Genomic DNA, 26,147 nt, shown 5'->3' with positions numbered 1-26,147 from the left:
TCCAACTCTTTGCGATTCAATGGACTGTAGCCTGCCAGGCTCCTCTGTCCATGGGATTCTCCAGGCAAGAATACTAGAGTGGGTTGCCATGCCCTTCTCCAGGGGATCTGCCCAACCCAGGGATAGAACCCAGGTCTCTCGCATTGCAGGTGGATTCTTTACTGTCTGAGCCACCAGAGAAGCCCATCTCTAAATTTACTAATCTTACCAGTCTAAGACTTTACTGGTCTTAGCAATCTTACCAATCTAACATCCTACCAATCTCTAATTCTCATGCTTTTGTCAATTTTCTTTGAGTTAGCAAGTTATACTGCTCTGTGGGGTTAAAAAAAAAAGATTTGCAACTGTTTGGGGGAGGTAACCATTAATCATATTTTCATGAGAGGAAGGCTTATGCTAACATTTTAATTTTGCAAATGAGATAGAAAATAAGGTACAGAAAGGTATAAGGCTCAGCCAAGTTAGACAAGGATGAGACTGCATTCATATTTTATTCCAAACCTATTATTAGTGTTAATTTCGAACCTATTAAGTGTTAATTGAACTCAATGCAATTAAAAAACCCTATGTCAATACTGATGAGGGAATCAGTGATTCAAATAAGGCAAGCCTGCCTCTCCACTAAATTCTTTACACAGGAGAAATCTCTTGGAGCTGATTCATTGTGTTATGCAATTTTTCACTTGATACATTGCTGATTATTACGCCTTAAAATTACTTGGTTCAATTTCTCAAAGTGTGGTTTTTAACTACTGTATTAGTTTCTACAAAGGCAGAAACCATCTGCTTAGCTTGCCACTCTACTCAACTCCTAACACTGGACCTGACATATACTCTTCTATTGAAAGCACAAAAGCATGAAGCAAACACTACCTATGTGTGTGGAAAGTGAGGGTATGAATTATGACATCTCATATGCAATCTATCAGCACATCCAGTCCACTCTCCCTTCAAAACATACCCAGAGTCCAAGGCTGTCTCACTTCTTCCAATTAGCACCTGAGGCTAAGCCCCTATCATCTTTCACCTGAATTGACTAAATCCTAGTCAATTGACTAGATTGTCTTGTTTTCATGCTTCCACACTACACACAGCCCCTGCAGCCTATTCTCAACACACCAGCTGGAGTGATACACTTTGAAGGGTGCTGTCTCAGCAAGAATGGAATGCACAGCACCAGGAGAACAATACCATGGTAGCGATCAAGAGACCTGACTTCTAGTTCTCCATATTCCAGTTCTATGGCTGATAAGTCACTGAAAGTAATCTTGACCTCAATTTCTTCATCGGCAAGATCAGAGAGCTGGACCAGATGCTTTTAGGATATCTTACAAGCACTAACTATACATGATTCTGACTTACAAATGAAGAGAGAAAATGGCTAGTTACCAATGTACATCCAATTATTGATGTTTCAGGAATTAATTACATATACCTGTAATCAGTGTTAATCTTAACACAATGCTAGATTACTCACTGAAAGGTACTTGGTTTATGCTTAAGTTGTACCATGTATAAAAATCATTTATTTCCAGCCATATTAGATATAGCTATTGTGGGGTGTTTGATTAATGTGTACAACATGGGATAGAGGCAGAAACTTCGAATAGGTGAAAAGAACTAGGACAGTGCCTGCTCCTGAATCTTCTGTTTGACAAACTGTCGACATTTATGTATCAGAGAAATCAGGATAGGCTTGCCCATATTTTGTGACAAAGAAATGCTTATGATCAGAAAAAATTGAGAGAACCGGATTTGCCTTCGGAAGGCTATTCAATGACATAAAAATAAACCATCTGCAAAAGAAGAGAGAGAGAAAAATAATACAAACGAATCACCTCTAATGAAGAATGTACAAAAAGTTAAGATTCTCAAATAAAGTAAATGTATATGGCATATTTTGTCAGCAATTTTATGACTGAATCATAAATATTGGAAACATTTCTGGTTATTGACTTACTGAAAGTGAAAGTCACTCAGTCATGTCCGACTCTTTGCGACCCTGTGGACTATACAGTCCATGGAATTCTCCAGGCCAGAATATTGGAGTGGGTAGCCTTTCCCTTTGCCAGGGGATCTTCCCAACCCAGGGATTGAACCTAGATCTCCCGCGTTGCAGACAGATTCTTTACCAGCTGAGCCACAAGAATCTGAAACTAAATGGTTTAGGGTTACCTTTATTTTTAGATTTGTTGCTCTGATAAATTGTACATATTTTCTCACCATGGGATGCTTGCCATGTCAGTGTAATTTGTTCCAAGAATTCTAGCTTTTGTCTAAATACCTTTACGGATATGAGGATGTTTATACCAGGCTATTATTCTGAGATTTTTGCTTAGAGAATAGACAAGCTCTCCCAGACACTCACTCAAAATGTTTCTATATCTGTTAGTTTAGTTGCAGTCTTCTTGATCCAGAGATTGTTTTTCCTTACCAGAAAATCTCTCAAAGGTAATACTGGATAAAAATAAAAGTTAAGTTTAGAAAGTTTCAAAAGTTTCTATACACAATTTATTTTATAGTAAAATAACAGAGATAAATCACACTCTGCCTTCTCTTCTATACAAAACCACCTACTAGTTCATGATTTTAAGACTGAAAAAGTAAAACTGGTTTTATCTAACAGAAAAGAAAAAAGAACTCGATGGGGACATTTTAAAAAAATTATATTTGCAACAGGAATCAAATCATCATTATGCTGTCAATTTAGATGGCATTTTCCATAGTCCTCTTTCCAGTGCTATGCTCATTTTGTAAATGAGAAAACTAAGAGAAAGAAAGCAATTTATGCAAGCTCAGATATGAAAAATTAGATTTCTGGAGGGCCTGATGTTTGCTGCCACTTTCCCAGAACTCGTTGCCTCAAATGCACCAAGATTAGGGTTTGGCTTGTTCTCAGTCCACTGCTGAGGACATTTGGTAGTATGGTTAGAGGAAGGACGCTAAGAATATATGTGCACTATCCAAGTGCCAGACACTGTATCAGACACTTTATATGTTTTTTAATTACAGGGAGTCAAAGTCCTTATCCAATTATAAAATATATATGAGAGAGATACAAAGGAAAAATATAACACCCTCAAAAATATTTTACTAGCAAAGAAAGAAGTGAATTTCATATGCTTGTTTCTTACACCAGCCATCTGATAAAAATGGAGGACATAATGGAAAATGCAATTAAGTGAAAAAGATTCAACAATTGACTAAAATAACATGGTGGAGGGCCATAGCTTTCTGGTACTCTTCCTGAAACAGATTATGCGAAGAAATTCTTTAAAGACTTGCCTTATGTGTTTTATTAAGTAGAAACCTCTTTAAGTAAGTAAATCAGGCATTTTATCCTAATTATTACTTATAGCAGTCACTGTTTTGATTGAAGACAGATGAAAGACAATTTGAAGTTATAGTTTCCTATATGCTCTGGGAAATTAAATAAGTAGGCTGTGGGGATGATACCTCCATAGAGGTAGGTTACACCTTGCATCCATTCCAAATTTATGGTCGTCTAGAATTTTTCACTTTACAACTGATCCTCACACACACTGTCACTAGAATTTTCAAAGCAGGTTTTACCTGGTATGTACCTATGGTAACAACAGAAAAGGAAAACTCAATGTGGTGGTTATCAACAAACTGAGAAGAGCTATGTCAACTGAGCAAAGTTGGAAGTGGTTATCAACAAACTGAGAAGAGCTATGTCAACTGAGCAAAGTTGGAACTGTGTATCTCAGAATACCTCTTCCTGTATGGTGTTAGTTAGGGTCGATCAACGTAAATCTGTGAGAGTTTTGGGGAATAAATTGAGGCAGCAGCCTTGCTCTGGAGGTCAGTGTAGGGTGCCAGTCACTACCTCGGTGCACACATATGCCACTCTAGTTGGTATGGGTCAGTAGCCAGGCCAGCAACTCCTTCAGGTCCTCTAAATCCTGGACCAGGAGCCTGTAAATCTCCATGGCAGAGGGCATCAGCTTCATTGATGAAGTTGGAGACAGGCTTCCAGTTTGTGTTGATGAATTCTACTTCACCTTGCTCTCCCTGGCTTTACATCCAGATTTTCTTCATGACCACTGGCTCTGCTGAGGTGTCTTCACCTCAGCTCCTCGACTGAGTAAGATCTAGTCCTTTATTCCATGCCACTTCGTGCTTCTGCCTTCCCGACTGAACCCTAACTGATACATTCATTAAAATGCCCAATGAAAACAGATGGTCTGGTCCTAGAAGTCTTTCTGATTTGTTCATCAGGAAGCAATCCCCTTCCATGTAAATGAACCCATTTCCTTTCTGTATGGTGTTAAGAATAGTCACTATCTGCCCAGCACAGTGGAATAAACTTTATATACAGTATATGATTTACTTCTGTAATAGCTAAGCAAATTAAGTATTATTAGCCTCTCTATTCTGACGAGAAAATGAGGTTCAGAAATGTCTAAGTTCAAACAGCTCATGTTCTATTAAATAGAGCATTATTCTTAGCCATCTGAATCTTAAAAAGGCAATTCTTGTCTTTAATGTTGGGCCCTTTTACTTGGAACTGGTTACATACAAGAACCATTGTCTCTGAGGCCACTTTGAATTTACGATAATAAAAGAAAACATGAGAAGGTAACTTATTCTCCTATTTGAGATTTCAGGGAAATTTGCATCTAGTTAATCTAAAATTATTTGCATAGAAAGAATAGGTATTGAAATATGGATCCATTTCTCAACACTGCAGATTGTTTTAGGTTCAAGCCTATTAGGATACTGTTTGGCTTAACCTGATACCTGTAGAGATGCTAAGAAATAGATTTAGCAATATCATTTAGAACCAAGACTCCAGGCTGAGCTCACTTTGGCCAGCTGCCAGTTGCTGTCTGAGCCAAAAGCCAAAGATGAATACCTGAAGGGTGCAAACAATTTAACATTGTTCTTGGAAGCTATCCTCAAGAAACTAGAATGTAACAGCAGTCAATAATTGGGCCTTAAACTTCATTCTCACATGAGACTTGGGCCAAGAGATTCAGATATGCAGTCTATTAAGAGAAATCTTTGGATGAGATTTTGGTATATACAGCAAGTGATTAGGTCTACAATTTTGTAGAGTTGGAGGATGCTGAAACCGTCAAGGAAGTAATGTATTTTACAAGTTGAGTGAAGAAAATAATTTGATTATCTGTTATGGTCCTTTAATCAGAAGAGGCTTTAAATAGTTCTAGGGCTAAAATGATTTTACCTGGAGTTTCATTAAACTTGAGACACTTGATTAAATGCGTTATGGTGGTGAGGTAATATGGGTAATGTGATAATGGTAGCAAAAAATGTCTATTGCCAACAAAACTTGAGGAAATTTTCTCAGGTTATGAAGCTGGGAGAGATAGGCCTACAACATAAAAAAGAATGGGGTTCTTTAACCTCTCTGATCAAGACAGGTATGTATCCAAATAGTCTGTAATTATTGACCACAGCAACCAAGTGAAGGCGCTCTCATCAGAATTTATGTTTTATTTTATTTTTAAAAGGCAACAAGGAATTCATAGTAAGATTTAAATTTAATAAATTTAAACTTAATAAATTCCTAATTCAATTATTCTGTGTCCTGTTCTGCATGATGCCTTGCTAATTAAGCCAGATTTTGTGTTTTGCTTCCTGGCAGCCATTATCTAGCCAGGAACTAGCAGAATGAGGACCCTGTTTGGTTCAAACATGAAACTGATGGGACTGACTTTAAATAATGTTTTATACAGTGTAAGCAGAAACCTCTCTAAAGCGTGTGTGCGTATTAGTGAATCTTTTTTGTTTGTTTGCATGTTTGTTTGCATAATTGATTAAAGTTAAAACATTTATAATTTTTTCCCAAATTGTTTAAACAATATTTTCACCATTAATAAAATTTATGAATTAATCAGTCTCCTAGAAATTCCACTAAGTCACAAGCCCTATACATCAAATATTTTACAGGCTTCCAGCACTTTAAAGGCACCACAGAACATAATAATAAAAGCCAAATGGATTACTCTTGCACTTCAGCAATATAAAAGTGCAATATGTTTAGCCCTTTTGTTCAGTATTTCTGTGGTTATTTTTTGGAAGTCTTTTAATGATTAATTAATTTCCTTTGATAGTTATAGGACTGTTAAGATCATCTACTTCATCTTGGGAGAGTTATGTAGCTAGTGGGCTTTGAGGATTCGGTTCATTTCGTCTAAACTGTTAAACTTCAGTGCAGAGTTGTTCATAGCATTTCCTTATTATTCTTTAAATGTCTATGAGGTTTGTAGTGATAACTCCTCTTTAATTCCTGATACTGGTAACTTGAGTCTTCTCTCCTTTTTCCCTTTGTCAGTCTCATTAGACACTTTATCAATTTCTTTTTTGAGTTTCTAAAAAGAGCTTTTCTTTTTAAATATTTTTTAATAAAGCTTTTGATTTGATTTTCTCTATTATGGCTTTTTTTTCTGTTTTCAAATTTCATTTCTTCTCTCTATTGTCTTCCTTACCTCTGCTTATTTCTTGTTATTCTTTTTCTAATTTCTTGAGGTGGGAGCTTAGATTTTAGATTTGACAACTTTCTGCTTTTCTTTCATTCATTGTTTTGACCTTGATGTGCAGTTTGTGGGATCTTAGTTCCATGACCAGGGATTGAACCTACTTCCCAGTAGTGGAAGTGCTAAGTCCTAACCACTAGATCTCCAGGGAATTCACTCCCCTTTTCTGATAGAAGCATTTATTGCTATAATTTTCCCCTAAACATATGTTGTGTTTACATCTTCATTCAATTTTCCTTGAGATTTCTTTTATCTATGGATTATTTAAAAATGTGTTTCTTGATTTCCGAGAGGTTGGAGACTTATTTGTTAATTGTTGTTAATTTCCAGTTTGATTTCATTATGGTTAGATAATATACATTGTATGATTACAGTTCTTTTAAAATTAAAGTTTATCTTATGACCCAAGGCATGGTCTATCCTGATGACTGTCCCACCCATACTTGAAAAGAATATGTATTCTGCTATTTTGGGGGAGACCATTGGTGGGTGGGCAGTCATTCAGCACTCTATACTCTTGCTGAATTTTTGTTTAGTGGTGCTATAAATTACTGAGAGGGTGCTAAAGACTTCAACTATGGTTATAGATTTGTCAATTTCTCTTTTTCAGTTCTGTTGGACTTTGCTTCTAGTATTTTGAACCTCTGTTGCTTGATGCACATACATTTAAGATTTTCCTGTCTTCTTAGTGAATAGACACTTTTGAGGCCTGTTGTGGTAGAGAAGGAGCATGATTTTTTTTTAACGGTTTTCACAAAAATAACTACTAATACAAATTGGTCAAGAAACACAAGTGTATTTTCTTCCTAGACTTCTTTATAGACTTGCATTCTATAAAACGGTTTCATATTTACAGACAAGAAAAGTCAAGATTTCTACTTTTTAAGACAGTGGGTTTCAGCAGTTTTTGACTGTGACTCTATCTTAGGACAGCAGATCCTGTGATCCATTTGTCTGCAGTTTCTAGTGGAAATTTAATTAGGTTATACTAATAGAATATGACTGTAAAAGTACTGTAGGGTGTGGATAATTCATAGTACCATTTAAAAAAAATTGTGGGTAATATGAATTACAACATGCTAGAAGATAAAGAGCACTGAGCTTCCCCAGTGGCTCAGACAATAAAGAATCCACTTGCGTTGCAGGAGACCTGGGTTCGATCCCTGGGTCAGGAAGATCCCCTGGAGAAGGGAATGGCAACCCACTCCAGTATTCTTGCCTGGAGAATTCCATGGACAGAGGAGCCTGGCAGGCTACAGTCCACGGGGTTGCCCATGCAACCCACAATTGAGTGACTAACACACACACACAGAAGGTAAAGCAAGCGACCTAAAGCAAACTAAAATCAATAGTGTAATGATAATTTATAATAAAAAGGCAACTGAAAACTATAGGTAACTTAAAACGCTGATGAGGTACCAACATAGTATTCCTCCTGAAAGCTGTGGGAACCTGAACCATCTACACTTGGGTTTGTATGAGAAGAGAAAAACTGCACTGTTGGTTGCATGGATATCAGGCTTTTAGGAAAAACAGTGAATTATAATATTCAGTAAACTCTACTAATGCATCATTTTATGGCTATTCAATGTATAACCTTTTAAAGTCATTTAGTAAGTTACTAGTAAGCAACATATAATCACAAGGGAAAATTAAAGTCTCTGAAATTATGTGGTATTTGCCTGTAAGAATCAAAGGAAGGACTATCATTTCTACATCAAGCCTCAGTCACTAAGAGCCATTTACTAAATTTGAGAATCACTGCTCTAGTGAAGTGCTCCAATGGGAAACACTTGTCGCAGTCCAGGCTGTTCTCATGTAGGGCTTTGCCAGTGCTACTATGAATTTGGCATTAACACTCTAGAAATAATGAAGTCATCCACGGGAACCAGGAAATACATATGATATGAATAGGATAACATTTAGAATGGATGTCTAACACATCTGCATGCACCCTGGTGAGGAGAAGATTCACATCACACTGTACCACGGCTGTCGTCTCTGTGAGTAAAGTCAAAGGGTGGAGAAAGTGGTTGTTATAAACTGTTAGCTTAGAGATGGTCATTTAGCCACTGAAAATAACTGTTCTCTTCTTTTAGTTACACTGATCCTGAAACAGTGCAGCTAAGTCAGGCCTATACTAGACAAACCAACCTTTATAATTGCAGGCACATTATAAATGTTTACAGGTTGACAATACAGCATATTTTTCATCTTTGTGATAATACTAGCTCTGGCTTCTCTAACAGATGGTAAAATCCTTATGGGCAGATATGACTTTATTCATCTAAAAATGTGAGTTTTGGAGCCAGACTACTTGTACTTATATTTCAAGTCTGCTACTTTCTGCCCGTGTGACCACAGGCAAGGTAAACTCTCAGTTTCAGTTCTTTAAAACTGAAGAATGAACAAACATTGAAAGGCTTATGCCAAATGGAAGATAGAATATAAAATAAAATATTACTTGTAAAACAAAACAAAACGAACAAAAAAAAAAAAAACTGAAGAATGGAAGAACTTCTGAGTAGCAACCTCAGAAGGTCAATCTGAGGATTCAATAAGACATAAGTTCAGTGAGTATATAAGTACTTAGCATAGGAACTTAGTAAGCAATAGGTAAATGTTAGCTATTATTAGTAACAGCAGTGACAGTATTATTATTATTTATATTTATTCCATAATACTTATTGTGCCTTAAAGATAGTTCAGCACACTAGAATTGCTGTTGAGTCTCTGCTAAATTATGTTGTTTTAGAGGGGCAATTTGAAACAGTTGGGACAAGGATAAATACTTCTACATATTTAATTTTTAAATAAACAAATAAAAGCCTTGGAGATTTAAATATTTCAAAGAAAAATATTTTCCCCTTACTTTCTCATTAGTGTGTGTCTGCAGAGAAAAGTCTAAACATGAGCAAGTGGGGTAAGGTAGTAATGGGAGTAAATATTAAATAAAGAAATCTTCCATTTACATGAAATAACAGCATAGAATGGAACACATTTACTGTCGGTGGTAGTCCTGCCCATTCTACCAATGTTCAAATCCCAGCTCTACCACTTTACTTACTAATCCAATGTGCCCCAGCTTCCTAATCTATAAAACAGGGATAATACTAGCACCTTCCTCCTAAGTTTTTTATGAGTGTTAAATGAGTTAAAAATTACAAATTACTTAGAACAGTGTCTGTTTCACAATGTTTATTTAATTGTTAAATTAAAAAAAATAAATGTATTTTAACAGCTTTCCACCATGTTCCCCCAGAAGCTCAACCAAAAATCCTGTCACAGTTTGATGGAAATGGCTAAAAGGACTTATCATAAGTAAAACAGTAACTGAATGTTTGCAGTTGTACCCTAAATAGCTAAGACAAGCCACACAAATGTTGGACTGTTAGGAAACGAATCATCCAGATTATTCAACACCTACTCAAAGTCTGTTTTAAGTCACCTAAAATCACATTATTCAGTTTATGAAAGTACACTTGCAGGTTGTCTAGATCCATTATCGGATTTTACTTTTCTGGCATCTCAGTGTGTAGATTTAAAACAAACTATCACTTTGTTTATGGGTTTACTTCAGCAGCTTTAATGTGAGAGTAAGATGTCATATGTATATCATATTAAGGATTTAAAAAAGCTCTGAACCTAATCATTCCTTATCTAAAGCCTTTACCACTACATCTGGATTTCACACACACATGTACACATACACACACCAGATACTGCTGTCCGCCCTTCCTTCGTGGGCTATCAGGTCAGAAGAGGGTTTGCACAGCTAACAACTCCCACACTTTCAGGCAGAGGATCAGTGAGTAGGCAAACTAACATCATAGTCTTTTGAAAAATATCGTCACATGCTTAGCTGATAGGCATACTGTGACCTCTATAATGAGAGGTCAGGGATAGGAAGATAGCAAGAACTAGCTGGAGTGGAAGAGTGAGGCTGGGCTGAGGGGGAGCTAAGCGCGCTGCCCTGGTGGCACCTGTGGAGCAGGGCAGTGCTGTAAATCAGCCCTATAAAAGGTGCAAATGGGGACCTGCTTTGACAGGGAGCCCGATGCAGTGAGTAGAAATTTCTAGGTGCTTCCAATACTCTTGTAAGTCGATGGATGGTAAGAGTTAGGCTCCACATGGTCTGTTGTCTGTACTGGTAAACCAGCCAAACCCCCCTTGGAGGAGGTGCCAATAAGGGCAGAGTCCCAGTCTTTGGAGTAAAATGGTAATTGATAAAACAAAGTAGAATTTAGTCATGTGGACTAGACAAACATGACAGAAAACATTCACAGTCCTACATCTCTCCCTAGGCAAATGGGACACTGAACCTATGGTAATAAGTTCCTGGTGATTCCCACTATGAATACACCCCAGCTGAAGGCCTGCTCGTGCTGGACGGGACTAGCCAAGGACATGGAGGTGGCTGTTTTTGCACACTAAGGACATCAACTGAGAGATACTGAGAAAGGCATTCAAGTTCCCGTCATATTCACTCACTCGTTCATTCATTTACTCATCACAGTTTTATTGAGCACTTATAAGATACTAGACCTAGACTAGGTACTAAAATATAGTGCTGAACAAAATGGAGAAACTATCCTTTCCTGCTATGCACTTGGACATGCTCTCCCTACCATGTATAGTGAAGAAAGACACTAAACTGATAATCATGCAAATGAATATATAATTGTGAATTATAAAGTTTTCTAAAAAATTATATAGGGTGCTAAGAGCCTATAATAGGAGAAACTGATTTAATTTAGGGGATAGGGATCAGACAAAAATCTCTCTGCAATCTCAGCTTTAGATAGGAGCCAGCCAGGGATAAAGACAGAGTAGAAGCATTCTCAGTAGAGGTAAAGGGAGTGTTAGTTCCTTAGTTGTGTCCGACTCTTTGAGACCCCATGGATGAAGAATATGCCAAAAATGAAAGAGGTGACAAAGACTGGTGGATGATTAGGGTAGTTAAGGCAAACAGAATGATTTCCTTTCAGATAAGTTTAAGAAAAATACATAAACTAGAATAACAAATATGCAATTAATAAAAATAAAATTATGTACTTTACAATACCATAAACTTCTAAATTGTCTTTATTATTATATAAACATTTCTGCTATAATTGCTAAGAGGAATGAGTCACGCTGAAATCAAACTGTATTTACCTGGCTTTGTGTATTTTTCTTAGGCTAATTTCCAGAATACACTAATGAGGATATTCTAGGAGCTTAAAAAGGAACACCCTACATCCTACATCACCCCCCCCCCCCGCCCCCGCCACAGCTTTAGTAAATTTTTTAAGGGTATTTATTGCTGATATGATCCTGCTACAAAATTCAACTAAATTTTTTTCTAAATTTCAACTCAGACCACATGGAACTAGTATTATAGCAGAGAGAGCAGCCTACAAAACTCTGTATTCTATCTTTATAGCCCTCTTCCACTTAAGTTCTATTTCATTAAAAAGAGCTGTGTCATCCAAAGGAATAATTGGTAAGAATGAAGATAATGGTTCATTATGAAGGTAAGTGAATTATATATTGATACTGATCTTGTGTTTTAAAAAAATTAACATAAGGAAACATCCTTTTATTTTAAATAAGTACATATATACAGACTAAAAAATAAAACAAAAATTTCCGTGAAATGTAAAAAGCAATCATTTACACATATGTTATTTTGCCTCCCAAGTCCAGGTGATTTAACTATAATACCCTGTAGTTTTGGTAATACATAATGCTGAATAACTGCTCGAGTTTTATAACAGCAGAAGCTCTGTATGTTTTTTTGAACTTAATAAAAAATAGTAACATAGAGCAAAAGAGAAACCTGGGTAGAAATCAATCCAGTGACTAAAAATGCTACTAAAAGCAGCATACGAGCACACACATTTCTTTAAGTAAACTTTTCCAAAACTCACTCACTAGTTATTAAAGCTCAAATTCTTATGTGTATGCAATGCCTACCATGCATGGAGGACCAAAGCAGAATGTGGAAAAATCCCTAGTGGTTTGGGTTCTAGTCCTTACTCTTGCACTTTTTTTTGCAACATGCTTTGGGTTAATCACTTAACCATTTTGAGTTGGTCATTTGCAAATACAGTTGTAGTGAGGTTTAAAAATACATAAATGTGGAAACTCCCTTGATAACTGCAAAAGTCCTAAATTAATCAACTAAGGTCCTCAAAGGAACTTGAGTCTAATAAACAACTCATCAATAAATGTTCTTTCTTTCTGAACACCGATTATAGGCATTTAACATGCTCTTTGGGATTAACAATTATTTTGCTATTTTAAAAACAGAGACCAGAGTTAGAAACTGTTCAGCCTTTCACTCTGAAATTAGTGGGTAAGTGTTACACAGGAGGATTTCCTCCATGATTAAGAATATTCTTTACCCTATACTGTCTGTCAAAAATTAGTTGGGATAAATATCTATTTGGGAAATATGTTACAAACTCAGGATATAGAATAAAAACAGGAGGCAAAAGTGGGCTCTTCTCTCTTTCTTGGAATAAATTTCTAGAAGTGAAGTTATTAGACCAGGTTCATGTGCTCATGGCTCAATCGCTCGTTCGTGTCCAACTCTTTGCGGCCCTATGGACTGTAGCCTACCAAGCTCCTCTGTCCATGGGATTCCCCAGGCAAGAAGACTGGAGTGGGTTGCCATTTCCTCCTCCAGGGGATCTTCCTGACCCAGGGATCAAATCTGCGTCTCTTGTATCTCCTACATTGACAGGTAGATTCTTTATCACTGTGCCACCTAAACAATGCCTTTCAGAAAGGTGCTAACAATTTATACTCCTAGATGATGCTCACAATATACCAGTTTTACCTTTTACTATCTTCCATAATTAGTCAAAATCCACAAGACTCAGCTATTTCCTTCCTCACACAGTATATTCCTGTCCCAATGTGCATGACAGGATGGCACAGGCTGAGTGTTTGAATGAGCCTTCAATTGCTTACCGTTCCTCTTAGGATAAATCCAAGCCCTTTAATAGTTTACAAGCTCTGGGTGAAGTGGCCTCTTCTTCCCTCTCTAGCCTCATCTCTCACTACCAACTCCCCTCTCGAATAGGCCAGCTGTCTCTTATGTTTCGATCTTTGTTCAGGCTATTACTTCTGACTGGAATGCCAGATTAGAGAAGGAGCTTAGTGTTAAGAGAGCATTTCTGACTAGTAAGAACAAAAGTGTCTCCCGTCACACAGTTCTGAGTATTGATTTAAGAACAACTTTAAATGTCTGTGGAAAAAATAATAACCCAATTACTCAGTTATTCAGAGTAGCAGGTTTTGATAAGGGCACTATTCTTGTGGAGAGGAAGATGCTGGGGGTATATAACTGGGGACAAGAGACAATAGGGAACCAGTGCCATAGAGAACTGCGCTCCTACATCAACCCAAATAAATGAAAATATTTTCCTACACTTCATTTTAGGAGAGAGTTGTAAGTAATAAGATATTTAAATGATATACTCAGGAAAGCAACTCAAATGTAAGTTGTTAAATCTTTCACATCTTGTATATCTAGATGATATATCTTCCACAGCAGTGACATCAAATTTTTTTTGATGCTGTGAACATGAAGCACTGTTGCTCAAATTACTTAAAAACCTGTAGCCATGTTTTTCATGGTCTTCTAACAAGAAGCACAATAAATTTCCTTCCAACAAAAATGTCATAAAATGGGTTGATCTTGTGAATTGAATGTTTGGGTCAGTAAGATTATCAGCCTCCACACTACCATTGTCCTAGTTTCTCATCATCCATCTGGCCTGGGTTTAATGGCCCTTGCCTTTGGCCTCGCATCTCTTGATGGATGCTCTCAGCACTAGAGAGATCCTATAGGCCAATCTCATCATCCCCAGGATGGAATTCTTCAGTAGCTCTTTATTACTGCCACAAAAAGCCCAAGTATTCTATCATACAATTCCCCACTTAGCTCTCTAGGGGCCCATCTACTGCCCTTTCTCACATGCTTTCCCTCAATTTTTAGTGAACTGGTAACTCTGAGCCACAAAAAATCGCTGGGACATACCATACACACACATTGGTGGCATACCTTCATATGCCTCACCACAAAAATACTGCTACTCATCTTTCACTCTTTACCCATATGCTCCTCATTCTGAAGCCTCTTCTCCCTTCCCAAGGGGGCAAAGGCCCTTCTTCTCCTACACTCTTATACTGACTTACTACAAATTGTATTGCAACTCTCAGTGTGACTTTCTTTCCATATAATGTCTTTTCATCTACCTATGTCTTTTCATCTTTACCTCAAGAATCATGGTCCAAGTCTACTGTACAACAGATGTTCATTTTTAAATGAAACCATAAATATATTAAAAATCCTATCTTTAATGATGAACTTTACAGCTATTCATTTACTGTATATTATCACAATAATAATCGATCAGCTAATTAATTATTATTCTCCATCAGTTCTGTGCATAGGAAGTTATGAAGTTATATCCTTAAAAATATAAGCTGTTACAACATATGAACTCACTGAACATGTGAATTGAGGGACAGATTGATAAGTCATCTTTTTTTTTTAATGTTTTTTTTCAGGGCATAAAATCTCAATTTAAGACTTTTTGTGAAAATCTGACAAGAGGATAAAAATAAATAATCTGGAATTTACCAAAAAGAGTCAATTGCCAGTCTGCCAATAAAACCGTCATCACAGAGTCTTTCGAAGTGTACTTACATGGTACAGTGTGGCTTCCGGCACAGGTGTGCCCATGATGTCTTGTCTCAGTGCATCCATTTGCAAACTAGGTAGCAACGAATAGTGAGTCGGGCTACTACTCTTATCACCCTTCTTTTTAGACTTCTTCCCTGTGTCTTTTTTGCTGTTTCTCTGAAACATGTATTCTTCTTGAGCAATTTTTTCATTGCTCATATATCGGAGTAGAGAGTTTTCTAAATAAAAAAAGATAAATACACCAATGTAGATATGCAAATATTCCAAACTTACCATCCTTTAAGTGTACTATTAGATTTCACTTCAGAAACGTAACTTGATTTTCTTTATAAAACACCATTGTAGTGAAAGTATGGAGAATCTTAATTATTTGGGATCACAGGACAACAGGAAGTTGATAGCCTATAGAGTATTTCTCCAAGTTTTAGCTCTGAACTAACCATATCAGAATTACCTGCAGAACCTGAATCATAAGTTTCAGGTGTGTGGCTCATAAAATTTTTAACAAGTTCTCGCAAGGAGATTCTGCTAAAATCTGACAACAAACATCCTAGGGAACATCCTTGGAGAAGTTAAAGCCCACATTATGGACCAATAGTGAGGAAACTTAGTTCAAAAAAATATATGCTTAAATTGATAGCCAGAACTCTACTTCATAAAGCCTTTATTCCCCAAGATGTTACTATCATATCAAGTCCCAAAAGGGTGACTCAGAAAAGGCATATAAGTGTTTCTTTCTTAAAATATTTTTCTTGATTAATTCTATAAAACAGAACAGGTTAGAAACTGAAGTTTGGAAAATGGAGTGAATACATAGATGTAAAGTAATCTCAATGCTCCTATATTTACCAACATTTTCAGAAATGCTCGTTCCATAAAACAAGTGTTAAGAAGACTAATGAAGCAGATATGCTTATTTCTGTGTGGTCTGTGGATCTGTGCATTAATGAAATAAATTTTGCACACTGGCTAGAAATAACAGGCAAATGGGTTAAACATGTTTTAAAGGAAGCTTCGTGAAGTCATGTCCTATGAAGACTTTTTTTTTTTTTGCTTTGTTTCTTTTTGTTTTTCATCTAGAACTTTATGGATCTTATTTCAGAAAATGGAAGTAGCAGCATGACCCACTGGGCCCACCATATCCATCCACACTTGGTTGAATCCCATTTAGTAGCAAAATTTCCCGTTGCCTTCTTTACTGCTCACCTCAATAGCAGGATAAGTGAACATAAAAACTTACTTTTGGTAGACACTTCAAGTGTAGCCCACCCCCAAGTAAGAAGATAACCCTGAACAGCAAACAGGAGAGAAAAAAGCAAAGCAGGTTTTTTTTTTTCCATTTTTATATGGTTTTCTTTTAGAGACACTGGCCCAGTTTCTATTAGCTTTTACCCATGTGCTTCAAAACTCATTTTGAGGTTATATTAATACAAAAATAGTGAGGTTGGCATTGCGGACCAATGGGGACTGATCACAAATGCTTCCTATTTGTTGAACTTAATTATTTTATGCAGTTTCACACTTCTGACCTTGTTTTCCAAGTATTGAATTTCAAATAACAGATATTAATTTTTTTATACTGTATTTATCTACTCTAAATCCCTTAGGAGGCATTCAGAGAAGATATTTACTTAATAATAGATCAAGACAGTTAAAGGTTGGTCTGAGTTGGTTTGGATGTATCATAAAAATCAATAAGAAGATGAACAGTTTTTCACTGAAGCCATAACATCCTATGTAAAAAAACATTTAAATCTGCTTTTTGTTTCAACAACCCAGCCTACACTGAAATTCTAGAACACTTACCTCTTCTACTATCTCTCTTCATCTTATTTGGATCTTCATAGTCCCCCACCCAATTATATTCCACTGGCATAGATATAGGTCGTAGCTTGCCTAAACACAGAGAACAAAATTCACATCACATTGTTTTTCTTCCCCATGTCCGCTCAAACTTAAACTGACTTTTAGCTACAGTCTGCAAAACACACTCACTCATATGCAACATTATGGTTGGCATTTGTGAAGATGAAAAATATGTGTGTTTTGAGCCAGAAGGTGAAACTGCCTGTGGCAATTGGCCAGGTGATAATGCAAACTTAAGGCACTTTTTATAAGTAATACAGAACAGCCTAGGTTTGCTCTCTTAGGAGCCCCAGACTTTAAGAATGTGGTCCTGCACAAAGAGGACCATTATTTTAGTGACTTCATTTTCTATAACTGGATCTGTCTTATTCCTCAATGCCCAAGTGTCTTTATCTTGATAGCCAATCTTCAAGACAGTAGCCCCTCGTATTTAATGTTGGAACACAGTATTAACTTCCCATCTTCACTGCTTCCTAATTCTTATCTGCTTTTTAGATACTACTATGCTTCAGCAACGCGGCTAGATTCTTTTCTATGGCCTAAAGCTGGGTCTGCCCTTAAGCATCTCTTTTGCTATTATGAACTCTAGTTTCCAGATTCAAGTAATCGCTGCTTTGGTCTGTCCCATTTTCCTCTGGGTCTGTGTTCTTACTAAACAGCATTTTATTGTAGCAAGCAGCACTCATGACATAGACTTTAAGGACAGCTTTTTGGTGAGGCTGATCAATTGATTTCTGATCAATTCAAAATTTGTGAAACACAAAATAGCCAAAAGAAAAATCATTCACAAGTTTAAAAAGGACATCTAGCACAACACCTAATTCTCAAAATTATAATAAATAAACCATTACCCTCATTTTACCAGATGAAGGGCCTGGGACAGTGTATGCAATTTACCCAAGGACACACAGTTGGTAAGTGTGTAGTACCAGGGTTCAAACCTAGGCACTCACATACTACTTCTGCAATAACTTTTGGTAACTTCAATGTTCACCCACTAATATTCTGGCCTCTCAGTTTTTTGAGATTCTCTCCTCCACCCATTCTAGTGGTCATAAATGCTTAATCTTATCACCTGAAAAGGCAGTAATTCTTCCCAGTATCCTGCTTTTCAACTAAAACCTGTATTTTTAGCACATCCACCACAGCACTCTAACAATTCCTCCTTTAATCTACCAATCTTCCCACCTTTCAATACCTCTTGGTCACAGTATGTTCTTGTTACTCTCCCCCTTGGCTAGATAAATTTCACAATCAAATTGTTACAGACATTCCACATATTTTGTTAAAAAATCCATTAAGATACTTCTGTCTCATTATGTTGCTAAGGGAAAATGTGACAACTTAATGGCATTTTGCCAATACAGTTTATTCAGTATATTTTACTAAGCTCTTTGAAATTTAAGGATGAACTAGACATGACAAAATAATTAATGACCCACAAATGAAGTATTTACTTAATGACTTCCTTACAAGGTGTGCAAACGACTTCATAAACGATCACCTCAGTTTCCAAATTTTCATGGGGTAGATCTCTGCAATTTTACAGAGAGAATCTGGGTGAGCTGATGTAGGTGACATGCGATCATAAGCCTTGCAATATCTCTCTGCTACTGTCTCATAGTTAAATTATTCTGTTACTTGGCTTTTCATATCTGTTGCACATCTGGAGCATTCTAATCAGGATCTCTATAGAGGTGCTAATTGTGCACTGTATTTCTTAACTGTAGCCTAATAAATGTAGAAGAGGTCAAAGATAGATACTTTTGGATTTTGTTTGAATTTTATTCTGAAATTAATGGCAAGTAGCTTTTTAAAAAAGATGAACTATATTTAGCTGCAACTAAACACAAACAGAACACGAAATTTAATTTAAAGAATATTTAGCACTGGGAACTATAATTCAATATCTTGTAATAATCTATAATATATATAGATGAATCACTTTGATGTACACCTAAACCTAACAAAATATTGTAAGTTACACTTTGATTTAAAAAATAAAATAAAGATATACTAAATTAAATAAAAAAGACTGGGTGTCAGCAGATAGAAGTTTTAGAAAGCCCAAGAACAAGCCAAACTGAACAGCATATTGTAAGGGACATGCATAATTTGATAAGAAATATTCTAAAAAAGGAAAGAAACAATAAATAGATAACTCAGGAGAAGAGTAGCACCAGCGAGATACAGTAGGACAGGGATCCACTGTTGGAAGCAAAGACATGGGGTAATATTCCAATTACTGGCAGGTTACCAGAAGAATCAACCATGTGATTAGAGGGTTGGAATTTCCAGTCCTACTCCCAGCCTCTAGAGACTGGACAGGGCTGGGGAGTGAGTTTAATTACCAAGGATCAATTGTTCAGTCAACTGTGCCTATACAATGAAACCTCCATAAAAATCAAAAGGACAGGGTTTGAAGAGCTCCCAGGCAATGAACAGGAGGAGAGCTCAGGAGAGTGGCACACCGAGGGAGGGCAGAGAAGCTCCAAGCTCTCGGCCCATGTCTTGCACCGCGCATCTATCCCGTCCAGCTGTTCCTGTGTTATATCCTTTAAACTGGTGGTCTACTAAAAAAAACAAAAGAATATTGACAATGATGGAATGCCTTATGATGATCAAATACTGTTTCAATATGAAACTGCTATGCTTTAATAGCAGTGTACAGAATTGTTTGAAAACAAACTGACTTTTCCCTTAGCCAATAAAGTATTTTCAGTGCTATTACACATGCTATGGTGCTCTGTGGCAGAGTTAACTGCTCGCTCTCCTGGGCTCCCTTAGCTCCTTGGTATACATGATCCTTAATTATACTGTATTCTATCTTTCTGTTTATAGGTTTTTTTTCTACTTTTTGGCAGGAACTGGGTCTTATATATCTTTGTTATGAAAGTTCCTGGCAAGGATTCTGACCCAGAGTGGGTATTCATTAAATTTCTTTTGAACGCTTGAATGAAAGGATGCTAGACATTAGGGAGATTACTGGGCTGTTCACTGGATCCTATTCCTTTTTTTCTCACTCAAAGGCATCTCTTGAACAATTCTACCTTACTTTCTCATGTAGCATCAATTTCCCCTTTCAACCCTGTGATTCCCATTAGCATACAAACATGCTGTAATTTCTACAGTCTTAAAAAATAAACCACCTCTCTTTGCTAACAAACAGCCACCCTACTACCATTTTCTCTGGTCCCCTTTACAGAAAAACTCCTAGAAGTCTCATTTTGATTTTCAGTCTCCAATTTCTCTCCTCTTTCCCCCCACCTAGCTCTACTGAAGTATTATCGACAAATTAAAATGGTACACATTGAGGCTGTACAGAATGACTTTTTGAGGTGTGTAATGTGAAATGATGACCACAAGCAGGTTATGGTACCCTCACCTCACACAGTTACCATCCGTGTGTGCGTGTATGACTGTGTTGACTGTGTGGTGAGAACACTTAAGATCTACTCTCAGCAAAATTCAAGTGTATATAATGGAAAACATCACAGTGGTTCTTCAAACAATTAAAAAGAGAACTTCTGTAGGATCCAGCAACCCTACTTCTGGGTATATATCAAAAAGAAAGGAAATCAGTTATCTCCAAGAGCTCAAATTCATTGTAACATTGTTCACAATAGCTAAGATATGTAAACAATCCAAGTGTCCATCAACAGATGAAAGAATACAGAAAACGTGGTGCGCGCGCACACACATAGGAATATTACTCTGCCATAAAAAGGAAATCTTGCCATCTGTGATGGCGTGGATGAAGCTGAAGGACATTATGCTACATAGAATTAGCCAGGCACAAAAGATAAATGCTGTATGATCTCACTTACATGTAGAATTTCCTCTTTTCTTTTGAATCTTCTCCAATCAAGATCTTGCCCCTCAACTCCCCTAAAACTACTATTGTCAAGGTTACTAGTGCTTCCATGCTGCTAAATCCAAAAGACAATTTTCAGAACCCTTGACTTTTCTTATCTATCTGCAACATTTGACACAGAGGATTATTCTTTTCTTGAAATACTTTCTTCACTTGGCACCCAGGATACTGTCTTTCTCTGGTTTTTGTCTCCTCTTCTCTTACAAAACTCAAATGCATACTTTAGAGCTCAGCAAAAATGTCATTTCCTCAGGGATATTCTCCTTGAACTTGTTCTAGGTTGGGTTTCTCTGTATTTGTTTTTTTTTTTCATAAATTTTTATAGTGTGTCACCTATAGTCAAGTAAGTATTTATTAAATTAGTTGCTTGAATTCTGTCACCATTCTAGAATGTAAATTTCACAAGGGAACAGAAATTTCTCTGTTGTTCACCATGGTATCTCTATCACTTAGCACAGTGACTTAAACATAGTTAACAGCTCAATATTTGTTAACTGATGACCTGTTAAGAAAGTAAATAGGGGACCTTCCTCATAAGGTTAGTTTCTATTTTCAAAGTTTCCTTTCCCTTTCTTCCTGTCAGCTTTCCATTCCCCCTACCCCTCACTTTCCCTCCCTTTCTGTCTTATAAAGAACCTGACCAACCACTTTCAATATTCTAACAAATTGAGCCTGACAGAGCTGTGTGTTAATCAAGCAGAACTAGAAATCCTGCCTCCTGATTTCTTATCTAGAAACATCTCCATATTAAACTACCCATGGTGCATGGTGAAATACTACTGAATTGCTGCCTTTTTCAGTTGTATCCCTCCCCTACCTTTTAAAAACTCTGGCCCCAACATGCTAAAATAATAACGTTTCAGGATGATATACTGCATCTGAGAAGTAATCTTCTCTATTACAGTTGCCAAAGAATTGGGGGGGAAAAGGCTGCAGAGAAATTTCTCCTTATGTCTGATGTACCTTTTAATTGCTCACAAAAGAAGCTTTCTCTAGAAAAATACACACACACACATATACACATCTGTTCTGAATATTTTAGTCAATATTTTGATGAAAATGAGTATAGTGAGGAATGTTAAGCTATAAGCATGTCACATAACACCCATCAAACTCCCCACATACCAGACAGAAAAATTACTTTCAGATGGTTGACTGCATTTCTAGGAAAACATCCCGAGGTTATTTAAGGTAGAGAATCACACATTTAAAGAAGAGTAAAACTGAATTAAATGGAAAGTCAGTACTTTTTAAAGGATAAAGGCAACATATCTGGATCTAATAAAATAAGTAAGAATGGGCACTTTGATCTTTAGGGCCATATTTAAAAAATTTCACTTCTAGATAAAAGAGTTAGGGAGAAAAACTGGCTTGTAAACATCACAATGTGATGATTATTTAAGTACTGGACTTAACACCTTATAACAATATAAATCAAATACAAACCTGATAATTATTAACTTGAAATCTTTTTGGTTGCATTAACAGAGAACCAAAACAATTAAAATATCATTTCAAAGAATAAGCTACATCTTGTTTGTGAATTTTCTTACTGCTCCCTAAAAGTGATCTAGACTTTAAATGGGGAGTCACATAAAAATTGTTGAAGGAGAAAACTTTGAACCGCATCAAAAATTATAGGGAATTTTGAACACTTGATTCCAAGGCGAATTACATTTTGAACCAAATTACATTCTGCCAAGAGAGCAAATGTGCTGTACACACTGGAATACAGAAAGGCAGGCTATTTTAGTTGAAATGTTGCCACTGTGCACAGAGCCTATTCCTCTACATTAGAGGGATGTGGGAGGTCTGGGAAGAATTCAGAGGTTTAAATACTAAGTGGCGAAACAGTTCTGGGTTCTCTTCTGAAGGCTCTGGTGGGTAAAAGAGCAATGAGCTTTGCTAAATACTTTTGCCTCCTGCTGTGCTCAGCAATACAGTTGTGGGAAAGAAGGATGATGTGGGGCAAATATTATTTGGTTAAAAACATCCCATTTTCCAGTTAAACACGACAATAGAGCAAACTATTTTTTAAAAAGGTAGAGATGAAAAACTTGACACACACCCCACTTAATTTCTTAGGATTTCATCAATAATCAGTGTTGGAGTCAGCCTGTGAACGGAGACTTTGTAACTTCATTACATTAAGTTGCCTAAGTGATGAGTTGAAGACCATTGCATTATACAAAGATTCAATTCATTTTTCTTCAAAAATAATACACTGACATGTATGATTACTGCTTTTTAAACAACTATACTACCAGCCAGTTTGCAACTCTTGCAAAAAGTTCTTAAAGGCTAGATAAAGAACTCATGGAGGATTCGAACATAAACTGTAGCTGTAACTGTGTTTGTTATCCATCCCTGAACAAAGATGGAAAATAAACTGGCTTGACATGACGTGTCATTTATGAAGTAATGTTAGATTGTCATATGTATACCTTTAAATGGCTGTCTATTGTTTTGAATTATTTGCTTTAATGTTTCCAGTCATTAAGATATTCAGTGTATCATTTTTAGTCATTGCTTTTAACAAGATTGGATATCACACTTGACATTTTCTATCCCCAGGGATCTATTTCTTCCATGATTCCAGCTACTTGTTTTGCCGAGATAAAAGTAATTCTATGAGGAGCCATGCACTGATTGTTCCAGTTAGTATTTATTACTTTAGTTTGGACTTTCATCACAAATAAGATTTACTCTAGAAAATGGCTTTTCTGCACAATAAGAATGAAGACGACATTCAACAAGATGTCTGCTGGGGCAGACTTCAAGTTAAGAATAGAGGATTTCTGTTAAGTCAGCAGTTTGCAACTTAAATTTTATCATTGGTATATGGGTCTTCAGGAGGAGCTGCAAGTCTGTATCAGCTTTTGTCAAAATATATGCCATCAAACATCAGTTACACTGGGAAGTATTTTGTGACCAAAACCAAAGAAGATGCAATGTACAAATACATTTGGGAAACCAAGATTTTCAAAGCCTTTAGTATGCTAATGTGCACGTATTAATTGCCAACAGGGGGATAAAATATGCAGAGCTTCCCAATCTTATTTAACCACATAATCTCTTTCTTTAACAAAGAATCTCTTTCAGAAGTAGTGATCTGAAGAACATACATAAGAAAATGCTGGATTATTTAAGGCACATTGTGATTTGAAAGCAGACATCAACCACTCTATTTAAATTTCACCTGGCTGCTATTTAGTACATCATTTTCCCATGGAGGGAAAATGCATTCTGATTTCAATTAGGGACAGTGAGTTCCCTCCTGCTCCAGGGGATGCCATGATTAGGTTTTCTACTGTAGAGCTGGGTAAGTCATCTCAGACACTCACAAGCTTATATTATTTCTGCCCAGAGAGTATGCTAAGTGTGAGTAAATGTAGGTTTATCATTTCAGAGCAGTTAAGTTCCCAGATTGTATGAATAAAAGAAAAAGGCAATTGGCCCTATGTCATTCAAGGGTTCTTTGATTTTCGAGTCGTAAATATCTGACTTTGTATCTGTCAACAACCGATTCTTCTTAATTTAGTTAGGGTTTCTCAACAGCAGCACTCATGATGTTTTGGATTGGATCATTCTTTATTGTTGGGGGGAGGGGTGTCCTATTCATTTTATGTTTAGTAGCATCCTAGGCTTCAACTCACTGGATGCCTGTAGCACCTCCATGTCCATTTACGACAACTACCAGGGTTCCCAGAAATTGCCAAATGTCCCCTAGGGGACAATACTGACCCAGTTGCGAATCTCCTGAGTTGGTCTATTTCTATTTTTGGCTTTCCCATTTTGTCTTTAAGGGAAGCACTAATTCACTTAGTTCCTATCTTTCTGTTAATTCATTTAAACATGTTTTTGTTTTTCTTTTTCTCTAATAGTTGCATCAACTTTGTTGATTTGGTTTGCTAATTCTTCCTTTTTATCTACATATTAATATTCTAGAACTTTATTAAAAGTTTTTTTCCCCTTAATTTTACTCTTATCTATTACTTGGTTTCCTCTTGCCAGATTTCACTTTTTTGAGTCTCCAACTATTCAATTTACTTAGCATATTATTTTCTCTATCCTTTTTTAAAAGCAACTAATCTTATATTTTAAAAATGTGCAGAGTCTAAATTGTTTTAAACATACCTAACCTATGAAGTAATGATTTCAGTAACAGAACTTAAAAAGAAAACTTGAATCACAGAGGTTTCTAGTGTTATGAGCTATTTGATGTTCTTTCTTCTACTTTTCAAAACTAAACCAAAGAAAGCAAACTATTTCTTTTCATAGGCATGTTTTACATGGTTGGTTATTGGGAATACTTTCATTCCTTTCGTTCTTCACTGAGTCCCTCCACAGGAAAGGAGGAAGTATTAATTTGATCCATCAGCACTTCACAATCTTTGAGACACTTTTATTTATGAGCAGCAGTGATTTACTATGCCATTTAGGCACCATTACTTGAGTACTTTCTATGAGGCAAAATCAGTGCTAAGTACTTGGCATATATTTAATCCTCATAAAATCTCATTTGAGCCTCATCAAAATACTGTGAGTAGTATTGTTATCCCATTTTACAGATAAGGAAACAAAAGTACAGTGAGGCTAACTCTCAAGTACAAGGTCAATCAGTTATTAAAGGCCAAGCCTTGGCACTAAATTCAGCTCTATCTGACCTCAAAATTCATGCTCTATTTTTATCAGTAAAATTATAGAGATTAAGGAAGAGTGCCTTCCCTAGGTGATCACTCTAAATTTTACCTTAGACTATTTTCTGTTTCTATGCCAAAATACTGCTGAACTACTTTTCCATCAGTTACATGGTTCCTTATCACCATCAGCTTGATAGTCAAAATTATTTTGTGAAGCTAACCAACAGGCAGTCTTTATGAAATGTATTAAGTAAGTCCTAAAGAATAAGAATTCCTATGAGTACAGTACAAATCTCATATTTCTGCATTTTTGATTTACTAATTTTTACTTCTTTGTTTAGTTCTGCTTTGGAAGTTGTACATTTTACTTGAGCACAGAAATTTCTTGTGGTTAGAAGCTCATTTTCTTTTGTCTCTAATAGCTGATGAATAACAGTTGGGCTATTGTTAAAGAAGAAAATTTATACTAAAAAAACACAGGAGAGGGAACAAGCTTTCATTTGGAAATGTATTTGTGAATGTATTCTGGATACCTTTAA

General features: G+C 36.4%; 1 protein-coding gene across 8 annotated transcripts in view; it reads right to left on the bottom strand.

The window, feature by feature from the left end:
* CNKSR2 (connector enhancer of kinase suppressor of Ras 2) overlaps window positions 1-26,147 on the bottom strand; it is a 269,368-nt gene that overhangs the window by 76,454 nt on the left and 166,767 nt on the right. For 5 of the 8 annotated variants that reach the window (XM_043458302.1, XM_043458304.1, XM_043458305.1 and 2 more), the window contains 2 exons: window positions 17,032-17,121; window positions 15,229-15,443 (listed from right to left, as the gene is read on the bottom strand). In XM_043458302.1, coding sequence (XP_043314237.1) covers window positions 15,229-15,443; window positions 17,032-17,121 — 305 coding nt within the window. The remainder of the gene's footprint in view (window positions 1-15,228; window positions 15,444-17,031; window positions 17,122-26,147) is intronic. The other 3 variants (XM_043458307.1, XM_043458300.1, XM_043458303.1) reach the window with 1 other exon arrangement.

The sequence above is a fragment of the Cervus canadensis genome, chromosome X (genome assembly GCF_019320065.1).
Source record: "Cervus canadensis isolate Bull #8, Minnesota chromosome X, ASM1932006v1, whole genome shotgun sequence".
In the NCBI taxonomy this organism is placed as follows: domain Eukaryota; kingdom Metazoa; phylum Chordata; class Mammalia; order Artiodactyla; family Cervidae; genus Cervus; species Cervus canadensis.
The sequence above is the reverse complement of the archived record's forward strand: the minus strand, read 5'-3'. Positions and strand labels throughout refer to the sequence as shown.